This window comes from Lissotriton vulgaris, chromosome 4_1 (genome assembly GCF_964263255.1).
Source record: "Lissotriton vulgaris chromosome 4_1, aLisVul1.2, whole genome shotgun sequence".
Classification (NCBI taxonomy): domain Eukaryota; kingdom Metazoa; phylum Chordata; class Amphibia; order Caudata; family Salamandridae; genus Lissotriton; species Lissotriton vulgaris.
The window spans coordinates 525,120,857-525,137,635 of NC_141691.1; the positions used below are offsets into that span (position 1 = coordinate 525,120,857).

The 16,779-nt window shown below is 49.6% G+C and overlaps 1 protein-coding gene across 1 annotated transcript in view; it reads right to left on the reverse strand.

Moving 5' to 3' along the window:
* The window catches only part of LOC147721188 (protein AF-10-like), a 1,319,715-nt gene that overhangs the window by 956,683 nt on the left and 346,253 nt on the right, over window positions 1-16,779 (reverse strand). The window contains exon 5 of the mRNA XM_086966803.1: window positions 7,749-7,843. Within this exon, the coding sequence (XP_086822929.1) occupies window positions 7,749-7,843 (95 nt within the window). The remainder of the gene's footprint in view (window positions 1-7,748; window positions 7,844-16,779) is intronic.

Below are 16,779 nucleotides of genomic sequence, written 5' to 3' on the forward strand. Positions count from 1 at the left end.
CATCAAATTTCTATCGGGTAGGTCCAGGAGAGTGGTTCTTATCGTAGCATCGCATGAGGCTTCCCCCCCCCCCCCCCCCACATACAGCAAGAATTCAGCAGTCCAATAACACCCCCCCTCCCTCCCCTGAACTGGTGTGCTTAGGGCCTAGCTCAACTTTGGCCAGTATGGGGAATGCTAAACTGAATGCCCATCAGGTAGCAGTACCCAACCCGCCTGTCTCAGAAGGCGAAGATATTTCGGGCAGGTTACTTCATTCAGCTCTGTAGCCAAGAGGGATACTAGGGTCTGCCAGGTGTCTCTAAAGTCCTCCTCAGAATTAGTGAGGGAAGCATGGCTCTTTTCCATCCCCAAGATATACCACAACCTAAGTAACCATCCCGTCTATGTAGGTCAAACCTGCGACCCCCAAAGTGATAAAATATGTTGAGTTGCGGCCCCCAGAGCCAGCCCCATCTGCTTCCCTCTTCTAGATTTTAAAGGATTAGTCAACAAATTAGGCAGTCCCAGCACCGCATTCGCCAGCAGGCGTGGTTTCTCTATCTCAAACGTTCTATCGATGTCATCTAGTATGTTGGTCCAGTAACTCGTCTATTCCTTACAGTCCCATTGCAGGTGTACCAGTGTGCCCTCCTCTTCGCACCCTCGCCAACAAGTCGGACTGCGGTCCAGATTCCCCTTATTCAAACGGACTGGCATCAAGTACCAGTAGGTGGCTATCTTGACGGCGGATTCCCTGCTGGCGGTGTTGCGTGCCATGTGTTTGGCCCTATAAAATATGTCCCTCCATTCCTTCTCTGTAAGATACCTTCCAATTCTCTAGCCCATCGTTTTTGACCAGCAGTGGGTTGCGAAGGGCCTGGGGGACACAACATGTCATACAATTCAGAGATCATTTTCTTGTCTGTATGTTTCGTCACCAGCCACTTTCCATATTTTGTTATGGTCCTGCTCGCTTTAGGCCGCACCTCTGGTTGGAGAAGCCAGTGCCAGAGTTGGAAGTATTGGAACCAAACTGATTCTGGAATAGCAAACATTTGGCGCACCTCTGAGAACGGAAGAATCCCATCCAGATCAAATAAATGCCCGGCCGCTTTGCATTCCGACCCACGCCACACCGAGAATGCTGGTTCGTCCATCTCCGGGGTGAACTCTCGATTATCGAATAAGAGAGTCATGGGGGAGGGGAAGGACGTCAACCCTCGTCTGGTGGCCACTCCATACCACGTTCTCAGCAAAGAACTCATTATAGGCGAGCCCCTGAGGTTCGATTGTCTTATCTGCCTTCTTCAAAAAGGGGACTTTCCAGAGGGAAAGTTTTGCCAGTGCCCTGTCCTGAAACAACCACCTTTTCTTGGATTTCGGTCGACTCCACCCTACTAAATATCTTACTTGTGCCGCTCTAAAATATTCCAGCATGTTCCGAATCCACAGCCCTCCCTCATCTGGCGGCCTATGACTAAGATCCCTGCGTAGGCGAGGTCGCGCCCCAGCCCATAAGAACTGTTGTGTCGCCTGTTGTAACTTATAGAGAGTCAGACCGGCAGCGTCTGGAATAGGTACAGGGCCCTGAGAAGAATAGACATCTTGATCGCTGCGACACACCCCAGCAGCGACAAGTGATGATGCCTCCAGAGTTGGAAGTCTCTTGTGACCTGAGCGAGTAATTTGGAGTAGTTGAGCGTGACTGTCTGTGATATGGACGGAACTAGATCCAACCCCAAATATGGGACCGAATCCCAAGCCTGTATCCCCCCCAACGGGTGTCATCCCCATCACCGATGGCTCCCCCCGCAGGCCAATACAAAGGATCATGGACTTCCCAACATTGACTCAAAAACCAGCGACCTGGCCAAAGGCCTCCAATTCCTGGAAAAATGCTGGCACTGATAGCTCCGGCTTCTGCAAGGTTGCAAGGCTATCATTGGCGTAGAGGCTCATGGAGTGTCTCTCCTTGCTAAAGGGGATGCCCAGAATGTCAGGATTATCCCTTATGTTCTGCGCCAATGGTTCAATATAAAGCACAAAGAGGAGGGGCAATAGCGGACACCCGTGCATCATGCCCCTTTGAATCTCAAACGGACTAAAAGTTATCCCATTCACCCCAATTGTCGCTGTGGGCGCTGTAGCAGCTAGCCACCCAGGTCCTGAAGCGGTCCCAGATACCAAAGTGAGCAAGAGTCTTATCTACAAAATCCCAGTCCACCCTGTTAAATGCCTTCTCTGCGTCGACCGACAGCAAGAGAGCATCCATCTTCGTACCTTGGGCTTTATCCACCAGGTGAAGAATGCGTTTGGTGTTGTCACAACTCTGCCGAATGTAAATTAAACCGGACTGGTCCAGCTCAATGACGCCCGGCATCAGCCGGCCGAGCCTGGATGCCAACACCCCTATGAACAGCTTCAAATTGATATTGAGGAGGGACACTGGGCGATAGGAGCCGCATTGGGTTTTATCCTTCCCGGGCTTGGGAAGCACCACTAAAGAGGCTGCAAGAATTTCCCGGGGCCTGTAAAAGAAATAAAAAGCGGCGTCAAAACCGGGGCTAGAATCTGGCAAAAGAAATTATAAAAACCAACAGAAAAACCCCCCGGCCCGATGATTTCAGAAATTTGAGGCAGGAAATCGCCCCTATCACTTCCACTTCCTCTGTGGAGAAGTGTGGCTGAGGGGTTAGAGGCAGCAGACCCGGAAGCTGAGATCAGCCCTGGACCATGGTTCAATTCCCCGCCTCGGCGGGTCTTGGGCTAAAAATTCCACGGACTCGATAATTCTCGCTCCGGTGCCATCTCGACTCACGGGTTCACACTCTGCGACTCTGGGCAATAGCTTGCTTAATCTCCACAACGGCCCCTCGCGGCGGGATGCCTGGCTTTCACCTTGTGGGTACCCTGCCTGGGGTTATCTCACAGGGGAATACCAGGACGGGTTCCCTAAGCAAGCGCCGGGAAACCTACTGCGGGTAGCTGTGCGCTATATAAGCTCAAATACATTTACATTTATCCTGATCGGTGCCTCTAAGGCATCCACCCCGCCTTATTTAGAGCCGTCGCGCGTACTTCTTGTAAATATGAGTTCATAGTGGGGCTAGAATGAGAGTCCCTCTGATAGAGGGCAGAGTAGAATTCCCGGAAGGCCCCCGCAATCTCGGCATCTTCTTCTACCACCTCACCTCGAACAGTCCAGAGAGACTGGACCTTCATCTGCTGGGTGCGGGCCTGAAGCTGACTCGCCAACATACACCCAGTCTTGTCCCACCCCTGATGTAGTAGGAGTGCTAGAGCTGGAGGCCCGCATATTCGGCTCTGTCAAGATGGAGCCCCGCCAGTTGGGCCCTGGCTGCCTTCATTTGGTGCCAAACCCGAGGCAAGACAGTCCTACTGTGCATCCTTTCCAGTTCCAACACCTGAGCCGTGAGAAGTTCCCACTTGTCTTTGCACTCCCTATTTTCGGCTGCAGAGATAGCTATCAGTTCCCTCCTCACCACCGCCTTGAGTGCCCCCACAAAGTAGGTAAGGAAGTGTCAGGGGTGTCGTTCAACACCAAGTAATCAGTAATACATTTATGATTCTGTTGTGTCACACCCTCCCTTCGCAACATGCTCTCCCGGAGCCTCCAACACCCTTTCTGTCTATGTATTAGGGGTTCCTTAATAGTCACTGTCACTGCGTTATGATCAGATAATGCTGCTGGTGTGATGTTCACTACATCCACTAACTCATTACATTTGGTGGTGGCTAATAGGTAGTCAAGTCAGACTTTAGTGTGGTGTGCATGTGAGTAAAAGGAAAATTGAGAAGAGTGTGGGTGAGGTACCCGCCACATGTCCAACAACCCCCTCGACTGCAACCATTCCTTCCCTGCATTGGACAGTGCTCCTGTTTGGGCATAGCAGTGGCCGGACCTCTCCAACGCTGTGTCCATGACTAGATTCAGATCCCCGCCTACCAATAAACGCCGTTCTTGTGAGCACAGAACCTTGGAGAGAGCAGCTGTCAGGAACGCCTCCTGGCCCGAATTGGGCGCATATAGACCCCCACCACTGGGGGCGAACCCCCGATCCATAACCTATAACCCAAAAGGCAACCTTTAACTTCCGCCACTTTGTACCCTACTTTCCCTGCAAATCGCTTGGCAACTAGTATGGCCACCCCCACTTTTCTATCTGCTTTGGAATAATTGGTGGGGGAAAGCCAGGGACTTCATCCGATGCCAATCTTTGGGGAGAACGTGGGTCTCTTGAATGAGACACACATCGGCCCCCAGAATCTCCAAATAGGACAATATGGATCTACGTTTAATAGGGTTAAGCCCCTTCACCTTGAGGGTGACTACCTAAAGGGTGGAATGTGACATGGGCCCAGTGTGGAACCTGCCTGCTTCTTCTGAGTGCCCCTGCTCTTCACATGTGCATGCGTGTCCCCCTGTTGCCCCTGCGCCAAGTGACCCTGGCCCCAACCCCTTCTGCCTCGCCCATTTTCTTAGCACACCAGTTATCCTCTCCCCCCCTAACCCCAACCTAGAAACCCCAACCCCCATAATTGTCCATTGCTTGTGAACCGTAAACACAAGCACGTGGGAAGAAGTTTCCCCGTCCCCCCGTCCCCAGCAGCCCCCCTCAGCCAACCCAACTACCATGCATATGATTGCCCCTATTGAAGTCACAAGATGTCTTGGGATGCCGTATCTTTGTGGACCGTTTCCAAAGCCGCTAGCCGCTCCTGCACTATAGTATTTGGGCCCAGCCCAAACCCATGAGCAGGCGAACATCTCCACCCAACTCTCCTCCAACGCTCCACCGACGGCCTCTGCTCCTGGCTGGTCGCTTCCTCCGGATTGGGGTGCTCCAAATCTAGGAGCTTGTATGCTTCTTGGAGAGACCGGATCTGGTAGAGTTTTCTGTTCCATTTGAATATCAATCGGAAAGGTTGACCCCAAGAGTAAGCCACCCCTTGTTCTCTCAAGTGTGTGGTCACCCCTTTAAACTGCCTCAGTTTCTGCAAACTTATAGAGGCCAGATCTTGTTATAGAGCAACGGAGTGCCCTTGGTATTTGACTGGATGCTTCGCCCTGGCCTCTTGGAAGATGCGCTCCTTGAGTGGAAAATCAGGAAGGAAGGCTAAGATGACCGTGGGGGGGGGCAGGAGTCAGTTGTCTCAAGCCCACTCTGGGCACCCGGTCGTTTTCAGATATCAAAGTCCGGCAAAACTCCAAATATGTCCCGGAAAATCCCTTGCAGGTTGGCATTTTGGATTGGCTTCCTCTTCGTCCGAGGGAACTCCCCGCACTCTGATGGTATTCCACCTAGAGCGGTTTTCAAGGTCCTCTGTGTGCGCCTGGAGGTCAATCTGTTGGTCCCTTAAACGAATCTCCTCCTGTTGAAGCTGCGCTATTTCCTCGTCCCTGGTCTGCTTGTGATCTAGTATGGTGGCTACCCTTTCGGTAATCACATCCACATCATGGCGTATCTCCTTCACCGCCCCCGCGACCTCGCTTTTGAGCGTCTGGAAATCTTCCCTCAAAGTATTAAAGAGGGACTCCAGGAAAGAGCGCGTAATCGGGAACATCCGCCCCCTCCAGGTCCACCTGCGATGATGGTGTTGGGGGTGACCGCCCCCCCCTTCTACCTCACTAGGACGCCTTTAGAGAACATCTTCTTCAGAGACAGGTCCTTCTTCACCTGTACCGAGGACATATCCATGATCTGGGCCGGAGGTCCGGGAGAGAGCTACCCCTCTTCGCCTCCTGAGCTATCGCAGGCCCTCAGCACTCCTAGGCGTCTCCGGTCTCCTGTGCCCGCCCGGCCGTCAGCCGATGTATCTGGCCGTAGGGTTGTGTCCCTGATCGAGTCGCTCGTGGCCCCCCCGAGCCTGTCAGTTCTGTGACAGGACGGTTGCCCCCAGCTGCTCTCGCCAGAGACGTCCATGTCGCCACCTGGGTCTTTAACCTCGGAAGGGCAGGACAGTCTCCGCAATGCTGCGCCACCTCAGACTTCTACCAATGTGGTGAGATCACACCCAACTACCTGGCCGCCCTCTTCACTCCACAGATCCCTGTGCGCCAGTCCATTACCCTGGCCGGCTGCTGTTAGTAGGGCAGCTACCAATTTGGGACACCCCAGTGGTCTTCAGAGCCCTCTTGTTGGTGTGTGCCACTGGGCCTCACCCAGCCCCCTTCACCTTGCAGCCTGCTCTGGACTCGGGCCCCATATCTTAAGTCGCAGGCCCCCCCCTACCACGAGCTATTACCTCAGAGGCACGAACTCTCTTTGCAGTCCACCTCATCACTCCACCTCGTTCAGGCCATCGCCGCACTGCCTCCTCCCTGATGGGTGAGCCAAATGACGTCACGGGGACCCGGGCGGAGAAGCTGGGCCCTGATGATGCAATGCACGCCCCGACTCAGGGCGGAGTCGGGCCGGAGGGTTCCGCAAGCTCACCCAGCCCAGGTCTCGTCCCACCCGGCGGGCCTCTCTGCTGCTCCTAGGCCCGATTCCAGGGGAGCTCTCTGCTGTGCCCGGGCGCAGGGCCACCTCCGCTCTGTAGCGCCCCGTGCCTCTCTAGGGACGCTCTGGGGCAATGGCTCTGCTCCCACCCGCTGCTCCCATCGAGGCAAGGCTGCTCAGCATGCTACCTGAAAGCGCCCGTAAACACCACCAGGAGAACGCTTAGGCCAAATTCCAGCCACCTCCAACTTCCGTGAGGCGGTTCTGCTCCCCTGCGGTCTCACCTGGGAGTTCAGTGCTGTGAGACGCAGCTCCCCTGCCTCCGTCGGCCACGAGGCTCTCTGCCTGTTCCTGCCAGTCTCCGGAGTGCCGCCAAGCTCCCATGCATGCTTGGTCACCGTCCCGCTGTTCCGGCTTCTCGCCAACCCCTGCACCTTGTGGCCGGCTGACAGCAGGGAAGGCTGGAGCACTTCACCCCTGGACAGGGTTATGGGTGCCAGCAGGCCCAACCTGGCCTGGTCGCCATTTTCTCAACCCTCAGCTAGGTAACTCCAGGCCCTCCAAATCCGCTGTCCGGGCACCTAGCCCCGTAAATCACAACTCCGCAGGAGCACACAGGCAAACGCCTATGTTTCCGCTGGCTATGTTGGCGCGTCCGGGGTCTCAGGCGTAAAAGTTACCGGGCAAAGTAGCCAGGAGCGGAGACCCGTAGGGAGATGCATCTCATCAGCCCTCCATCTTGACCACGCCCCCTTTAGTACTTTTTATAAGAGTATACCACTGGCTGGACAATATAGTTACTGAAGGATATTCTAGTGATAACTTTATCAAACTTTCTAAACTTGCATCACTCTCCAAAAAGAAGGCTTTATTGTCCACCTTGCAACCCCCACAAGTCAAACCTTAAAAAATCAGTAGTACTTGATTTGTATGAGCTAACAGCAGTGTGCTTTTCCCGAAGTTCTACACTCGCCTGAGAGAGCCTGACTAAGGAAGAGACAATTTTTAGAGAATGTAAACGCTGCATTCTGACACTGAAGAGAACAGAGCATTAACAATGCATACAAGGCAAACTTATCAGAAAGTAAAAGTCAAGGACGTCAAAGTTGAGTGGAAAAATGGGCATATAAATGAATGGAGTAGGATGTCACTTTCCATCCTTGCTCATGTTTTAAAGCGCAGTTTATTTTGGCAGACATTGATCGAAGTGGTGTAGAACAGTTATTTCGTCCTAACAATAAAAGTTGCAATGTATCTAATTGCTAAACCATATACAAATACTTGTAAAATGGAATGCCTTACCATGTAGCATGGAAAACCTTGGTGCACCTTGGAGCATTGCAGGTCATGCATGCGCCTTTACTCTCTCTCCCTTCTTTATGACAAATGCTACACACCTAAAATTAAAAACAAAGCAATAGATATAAAACTTTGCGTAATGTTAAAAGTAGACAAATTCTATGGGCATCTTGATACAATACAAAGCCTTAAACAGCGTCGGACTTTTACACACATTGAACGATAACTGCTAGTCATTTTTTTCAAAGTATTTATTTATAAATCCAGAAGGTTACTTATCTTTAAAAAAAAACAGTTATTAATATAAATTTACACTGCATGAGTAACATGTTCTAAAACCAATGCAATTAACAGAAACATGGCATACATAGAACGGGACTGATACACTAATCACTAGATGGAATATCTACAAAGACTAAAAAGTATTTATGGTATAAAATATCAAGACATTAACTAATACATTCTAAAAACACTCAACAGCACACAGAGAGGCGAAGACTAACATAAAAATTAAAGCATCATTTTAAAAACCTAAATATTTCATAATTTGCACGTGCAGATTGTTTTTCCAGATATCAAATCGATCCTCTTGACTTTGCGTCTTGTGCTTTATTTGTCAAATCTATAACCAATGATTAAACAGAAGAAAGTTTTCCAGTTCATGCAATGTAGTGCAGCAAGGAAAGTTGATGTACTGCGTGGCATGAAAGGGAGAGACAAGAACTGTGCCATATTTACAAAAATGTGGCGCAGTTCTACTCTTTCCTAGCTCTGGTGCACTTGTGACTGCCTACGGCCAACACAGGCCCCCCTGCATTATGTCACACACATATAAAGGGGGAAAAAAATTGGAGAAAATGATGATATTTCTCCTTGTTACGACAGCCTCGGACGGCAAATCTATGTTTACAAGTCTTTGGAAATATGCTTTTGCATCAGAATTCATGGGTGGATGCACGGGAACACCCACGTACCTCATGCAGGGTTTTTTTAAAATAAATTATTTTTTTTATTTTTTTCAACAAAGCCATTCAAATAAGGCGCTGCATGGCTATGTGAATCCCAAAATAGATTTTGCGTCCAAGCTGCGCAAAAAGTGTGACACAACCCAGACAAAAAATCTTAGTGAATCTAGGCCCGTCAAAGTGTTTTTCAGATTGTAGTGTCATTAAAGGAAAGCTTTCTGAAAGAGAACACCCATCAGGTCTGCAAAAAGGATTTATTCAATTGACTACTTTCCTCCACAAGCCAGAAATGAATCAGATTGTAGTGTGCTGCATCTTCAACATTTCCCATCTTACAGCAAACAGTTTCATCATCTTAAAATGAATCCATTAAAGTCGTTGCAACATTTGCTGTTTAGTTAGCACGATTCTTAAGTTTTGATGTGATTTTTTAAAAAACATTTTTATTTGTCAATTTGCATATACATCGCAGGGCTCTACACACCAGAGACATCTGCCGAATCAGACCATAAGTAAAACCTAGAAAAAGATTAAAATGAAAAAAATAATGTTTTCTTTTATACCGATAAAAATAATGTTCCAATTAATAGATCGTGTCTGCAAAATTATACAAATAGAATGGAGACAATCTGTTTCGACACTGTTAAAAAGAAATGCAATAAGGTACTAATAAATCATTTAAAAAACTAGGGAAAAAAACAGAAAAGCCCATTCAATAAGGGAAAATATTTGACATACATATAGAGGTCGTCTGACACAAATGGGATTTACTATTAACTCAAACAGTCCCACTGGACTTAAGCTAAAATAGACCTATATTCTCAGTTTACCTTTCAATGCAATTGTAACTTTTCAGGATGCAGTTATATGTTGAAGAAACTGAGGATGTGAGAAAATATCAATTGGAAAGATAATTTCACCAAATAACTATGGTGAGCTTTGAAGTCCTTAATGGAGGATGAAAATCTGATAATAAACCTTCAGTTAAATGAGGTACTATTGTATTTATGACAAAGGATATGTAGCAGAGACAGATAGGCAACCATCAGATGGGACACGTTGCACTAAAATAGATTAAAAAAAGGATTGCCACCCGTAATCATCCTAAAGGCCTCAAGTGTAGTATATCGTGTGAGAAAATAGTGAGCACTACGCACAACTATAGCAGCACAGAAACCTACAGGCTGAAACATGAAGTTTAGGGGTAGCAGATTCAGAGAACAAGTGTATCCAATTGGGCCCAGAACAAGGCAGTTGAAAGAGTACAAGCAAAAACACAAGAAGACTTTCTGAGTAGCTCCACTAGAACTAAAATTGCAGAGGAGAAAAAATATATCAGCTTTATTTCAAATTGTTATTGTAAAGAAAGAAATCAGAGGGTGATTTCTAAACAAGAACTGCCTATGTTCTGACACACTTATAGGGAAATAGATATCTATATGTCCTAAAATAACATATACAGGAAGTAAGTTTTAGTGAGACAACTGGTTCACAACACACGTTGTGCAGGGAAAGATATGAGAGATCGAAATCGTGAGGGCTTCAATATACATGGCATGTGTAAGGCCTAGAAATACAGTAGGAAGGAATATGATGATCGGATGGGATACTTTGGTGTGGATAAAGTGTCAATGAACTAACGAGGAGCCAGTGAATTGGCCCCAAGTAGATTAGAATCCAGAAGCATCTTAGATCAAGGCAGGGGTAGGTGACCAGGCGCAGTGACGCTAAACCACAGTATAATTATCCTAGAAGTGCCACAGCACCGCAGGTACTGTTGAGGCATGAGCAGAGGTTTAACAGGATTATCCTGTGTTTAGGTATTTATCCTATAAGATAGGTGGTAGATAGATAATCATCACTACCACGTGTTGTAGATACTTAACACATTGGTCCTCATGAATTGCCGTCTGACCACTCAGACATGGCAAGAAACATGTTGACCACTATAGAGTGGAGCCCGTTATTCTTATTTCCCTGCTGAACTTTGTTGCCAGGGATTGTTCAAGTTCAAGCTCAAGTTCAGGAATTTGTATAGCACACTACTCACCCAGAGGGTCTCAAGGCGCTTGAGGGAGGGTGGGTGCATTACTTATCGAATAGCCAGGTTTTTAGCTGCTTTCTAAAGGAGGGGTGGTTCTGTGTAAGTCGAAGGTGATTGGGGAGAGAATTCCAGGTTGTGGCCGCTAAGTAGGAGAAGGATCTTCCTCCCATGGTGGATCTGTGGATGCGCGGGATTGCAGCGAGGGCTTGATTGGATGATCGTAGTTGGCGGGTGGGTGTGTGGAAGGACAGTCGTGTGTTGAGGCATTCGGGTCCTAGGTCGTAGAGGGCCTTGTGTGCGTGGGTGAGGAGACGGAACGTTATTCTCTTGTTGACGGGGAGCCGGTGGAGATCCTTCAGGTGGACGGAAATGTGAGCATGACGGGGAATGTCCAGTATGAGTCTGGCTGAGGCGTTTTGGATGCGTTGGAGTTTTTTCTGTAGTTTGGTTGTGGTCCTGGCGTAAAGGGTGTTTCCATAATCCAGTCGGTTGGTGACCAGTGCGTGGGTGAATGTCTTTCTTGTTTCGGTGGGGATCCAACTGAAGATTTTTTTGAGCATGCGTAGGATGTTGAAGCATGAAGATGAGACGGCGTTGACTTGTCTGGTCATCGAAAGGGAGGAGTCAAGGATGAAGCCCAGGTTACGTGCGTGATCTGTAGGCATGGGTGCTGTGCCCAGGGCCGGTGGCCACCATGAGTCGTCCCATGCAGAGGGGGACGATCCTAAGATGAGGACTTCCTTTTTGTCCGAGTTAAGTTTTAAACGGCTTTTCTTCATCCATTCGGCTACTTCTTTCATTCCTTCGTGTAGATTGGTTTTGTCGGTGTTTGGGTCTTTGGTGAGGGAGAGGATCAGCTGGGTGTCATCTGCGTAGGAGATGATGTTGAGGTTGTGTTGGCACGCGATGGATGCGAGGGGACTCATTTATACGTTGAAGAGGGTGGGGCTGAGTGAAGAACCTTGTGGTACACCACAGATGACTTCGGTGGCCTCTGATTTGAACGGGGGGAGGCGGACTCTCTGGGATCTTCGGGCGAGGAACGAGATGATCCAATCCAAAGATTTTCCTTGTATTCCTACGTTGTTGAGGCGTTGTATGAGTGTGCTATGACATACTGTGTCGAAGGCGGCGGAGAGGTCGAGTAGGATGAGGGCAACTGTTTCTCCGTTGTCCAGTAGCGTTCGGATGTCGTTTGTAGCTGCGATGAAAGCAGTTTCGGTGCTGTATTTGGCTCGGAAGCCGGACTGTGAAGGGTCGAGGGAATTGTTGGATTCTAGGAAGGCGGCGAGCTGACTATTGACGGCTTTCTCAATGACTTTGGCAGGAAATGGGAGGAGTGAGATGGGGCGGTAGTTCTTAAGTTCAGAGGGGTCTGCTGTGGGTTTCTTCAGAAGGGCGCTGAGCTCGGCATGTTTCCAGCTTTCCGGGAAAGTAGCGGATTTGAAGGAACAGTTGATGACATCGCAGAGATGGGGTGCGATGATGGAGTCTGCTTTGTTGAAGATGTGGTGGGGACATGGTTCGGTTGGCGATCCTGAGTGAATGGAGTTCATCAGGCGGATGGTGTCTTCAGTGGTGATTGGGTTCCAGGCGAAAAGGTTGTGAGAGTGCTGATTTGGTTCGGGGGTGGGTGGAGTGGGCTGTTCATCGGACTGGTTTTCAAAGCTGTTATGTATGTCGGCGATTTTGTTGTGGAAGAAAGAGGATAAGGAGTCGCAGAGGTCTTGGGAGGGAGTGATGTTGTTGGTGCCGGCGGTGGGGTTGGTAAATTCTTTGACGATGTTGAATAGTTCCTTGCTGTTGAATGCGTTGCTGTCGAGTCGATCCTTGAATGCTGATTTCTTGGTGGATCGGATCAATTGGTGGCGTTTGCGGGTGGCGTTCTTGAAGGTGGTCAGGTTGTCAGAGGTTGGGTTTTTTCTCCAGGTTTTCTCGAGGGTACGACATAACTTCTTGGATTTCTTAAGGTCATCGTTGAACCAGGGGGCCTTTTTGCTGCCTTGTTTGATCTGATGGTTTTTCAAGGGTGCTAATTTGTCAGCGCTGTGGGTGATCCATTGTGTGAGTTTGGCGGCAGCTTGGTTTGGGTCCGATGATATGGTAGGAGGGTTTTGGTTTAGCGATGTGAAGAGTTGGTCGGTGGTGATTTTGTTCCAGTTTCTTCGAGGAATAGGTTGTGGGGGGTTGTGGGTCGTGGTCTTTTTGTAGCTGAAGTGAACGCAGCTGTGGTCCGTCCAATGGAGAGCTGTGGTGTGATCAAAGGAGATGTGTTTGCTGGAGGTGAAGATCGGGTTTAGCGTGTGTCCGGCAAGGTGGGTGGGGGTGTCAACAAGTTGTTTGAGTCCGAGATTGGCCAGGTTGTCCAGAAGGGTGGTGGTGTTGCTGTTGTTTTTCTTTTCCAGGTGGAAGTTGAGGTCTCCCAGTAGAATGTAGTTCTCAGAGGTGAGGGCATGTGGGCTGATGAAGTCGGTGATTTCTTCGTTGAATTGTGTGCGGGTTCCTGGTGGTCTGTAGATGAGGGTGCCTCTAAGTGTGGTCCTGGGGTCGGTGTGGATCTGGAAATGAAGGTGTCCGGCGGACGCGAGGTTAACGTCGGAGCTGGTCGTGATTCCGATGGTGTTCTTATGGACGATGGCGATGCCTCCTCCTGTTTGGTTGGTGCGGTCTTTTCGGATGATCTTGTATGCGTCTGGAATGGCTATGGCGATGTCGGGCGCTGATGATGCGTTCATCCAGGTTTCTGTGAGGAAGGCGACGTCCGGTGATGTGGTGTCGAGTAGGTCCCAGAGTTCAGTGGCATGTTTGTGGACCGAGCAGGTGTTCAGCAGGATGCACTTAAGGTGGTTAGGGTCGGAGCTGTGTTTGGAGGAGGAGGATTTGGTGTGGGTCCTGATGCAGGCGAACTTGCATGGGTGGCATGCAAATGGACCGTGGGTGTGTCCGGGGGTAGCTACGCAGCATTGTGGGGTGCGTCCGGGGTTAAGGGCAAGGAGAGTAGCGGCGTCATATGTAATACGGGTGGAGTAAGTTTTGCGAGGACCAGGGGGTCTGGCGCTGGGCGCGGTCCAGAAACGGACGGGCGTAGACGGGCTTACCTTTGGCGCACCTTCGGCGCAAATGGGGCGCGACCGCTGCGCGTAAACGCTGCACGCAATAGTGTATGTCATATGTGGATAGTGGAGGGGGAGGGGCGAGGGAGGAGCAGCTGGGAGGCGGGGGCGGGGTGGAGAGGACGGGCTCCGAGGCACAACAACAACAAGATGGCAGCGTAATCGAAACCGGAACCGGTTGGGGCAACAAACACGAGTAGGCACACTTACATTAATTTTAATCTCGCTGGTAATACGAGCGCTACGCGAGGCCAGGCGTGTACAATATGCAAAGGCAGGAAGACTCGATGAGGCAATGCGACCAATGCCGGCGCCAGGCAACAGAAATAAACAATAAATGCAGAGCGAGCAGCACAGCAATATGGATAAAGGCAACAGAAGTAACCAATTAATGCAGAGCGAGCAGCACAGCGATGTCTATATGGGCAACAGGAATAAACAAATAAACAAACAATTAATGCCCAGCGATGTCTATATGGGCAACAGGAATAAACAAATAAACAATTAATGCTGGGCGAGCAGCACAACAATACCAATGCAGGCAATGGTACAGGCGTGGTGTGTTGAGCAGTGCGATCAGCACAAAGATAGCAGCGAGGGCCAGGGGCCGTGGGGAGCGACCGCTTCTGACGGAGTCAGGACGGTCACAGCGCTAACATCAGACAGGCGAGCCTAGAGAGTCAGTGGGAGGGAGGAGCAGCTGGGAGGCGGGGGCGGGGTGGAGAGTACGGGCTCCGAGGCACAACAACAACAAGATGGCAGCGTAATCGAAACCGGAACTGGCTGGGGCAACAAACAACACGAGTAGGCACACTTAAATTAATTTTAATCTCGCTGGTAATGCAAGCGCTACGCGAGGCGAGGCGTGTACAATATGCAAAGGCAGGAAGACTCGATGAGGCAATGCGACCAATGCCGGCGTCAGGCAACGGAAATAAACAATAAATGCAGAGCGAGCAGCACAGCAATATGGATAAAGGCAACAGAAGTAACCAATTGATGCAGAGCGAGCAGCACAGCGATGTCTGTATGGGCAACAGGAATAAACAAATAAACAATTAATGCTGGGCGAGCAGCACAACGATACCAATGCAGGCAATGGTACAGGCGTGGTGTGTTGAGCAGTGCGATCAGCACAAAGATAGCAGCGAGGGCCAGGGGCCGTGGGGAGCGACCGCTTCTGACGGAGTCAGGACGGTCCCTACTTGTTGCCGCAGTAGCTGTTTGGAGTATTGAGGGGGCCGCCGCATCGTAAAAGTTCCACCGAGTGCCGCAGAGAGCCGCCATTTTACTGCATCCCCAACCATCCTGTGCAGCAGTACCGCCGCCTAACAAGGTCACGTGCACCAGGAGGTGCTTAAAAAAGGGCCAGGGCTCGCGCGGGCGTGCCCGGGCCAAGGGTGGGCCCATCCGCGCCCGTCAGCGGCAGGAAGAGGCTGGGCTGGGCCACCCTTCCAACATTTTTCTTGGATTTGAAGTAAGCTGAGTAATTGACTTTGACTTTGGACTTAAGGGGGCATTGCTTGTATTCTGTTGTGCTGGAAGGAAAGTTATTGCTGAAAGAACAAGTTGTGTTATCCAGTGTGTTATTTTTGCTAATTTTCTAAATTATGCCTCAGTCAAGTTTATACCCAACGTTATGAGTAAAAACGCACGTAAGGGGGAGACTGGGGCAGGAGTAGTGGGGACCCTAGATACCTTCCTCTCACGGGCCGAATCCGTGTTAATATACGAGATTAAGTTCACTGAACGGAGGTTTTCTTTAGATCCACCAAACCCACTCGCAAAGCAAGCTCCAGTGTCAGAGTCCAATGCCATTGTAGTTACGAGCCCCCAAATCCTTCTAAGTAATACACCTAGCTCACAGCAGGGTACCCCCCAATCTCCACAAATGGTCAACTTGTCTTGACCAACTCCATTTTCTCCGCCAACCATTCGCACCAGGAACCTAAGGTCTTCACAAGCCCCTAAAGGCAACGAACAGTCTAAGAAAAGGAAAGCGCGTAGTGCCCCCAAAACTAGTCATCAGATCTCAAAGCAGGCAAAGAACAGGAATGTAGTTCACGGGCTGAGAGGGCCTACGGATGCACCGACTGATTTCGACAGTACTAAGGCGGTTGAGGTTAGCGATAACCGATCTGTACCAGCGATTGGTCATGACTCTCCTCGGGTTCAATTATACTTTATAAAACAGTTGGATGAAAGATTCCTAGTTCTGATCAACCCTGTAATGGTGAAACTTGGAGCAAATGACCAAAGATTAAGTAAAATAGAGCAGCACAGATCTAAAGATCAATCTGTTAATCCTGGGAACAGGCATGCTGAAGATCCAGCAGTTAAGAGAAAGGAGAATTCCATTTAGATCACCACGCTCCAACATGGCTTGCCCTTCATCATCTTCCTTGGTAACCCCTCAGAACCCCCTACATTGTTCGAACTCAAAGGCAGGGAAGGCCAAAGGGCCCAGCAGGGAGATTGCAGGGTTTGAGAAGTGCTATGCCTGCAAAAGCATCCTTAAATCTTCCACCCAAATCGACCCACACACCATTATTTTAGCAAATGTTACGAAACTCCAACACCAAGAAGAGGAGCATTGGTCCTCACTTAAGAATAAGGCACTCCACTTCTTGAATATTAAAAAAGGGCTTGGGAGCCATCTCTTTAGGGAGTTTAAGATGGTGAGAAGGGTTGCTTGGGTAGGCCATTCTCAAAAAGGTTTGGCTGGGGACTGTGTCGTTTTAAGTTTTAGGTCTCCGAACATGGTTCAGTGTATCTTGGACCAGGCAGCCCCCCTTAGGATTAGTACTGAGGCTATCAGTGGTCTTCCATTGGGATATTTCTCCCGATCTTATTCACATCAAAGGGCAACAAGGGGGAGGTCAACCTGGAACTGGCCAGGATCTACCAACAAT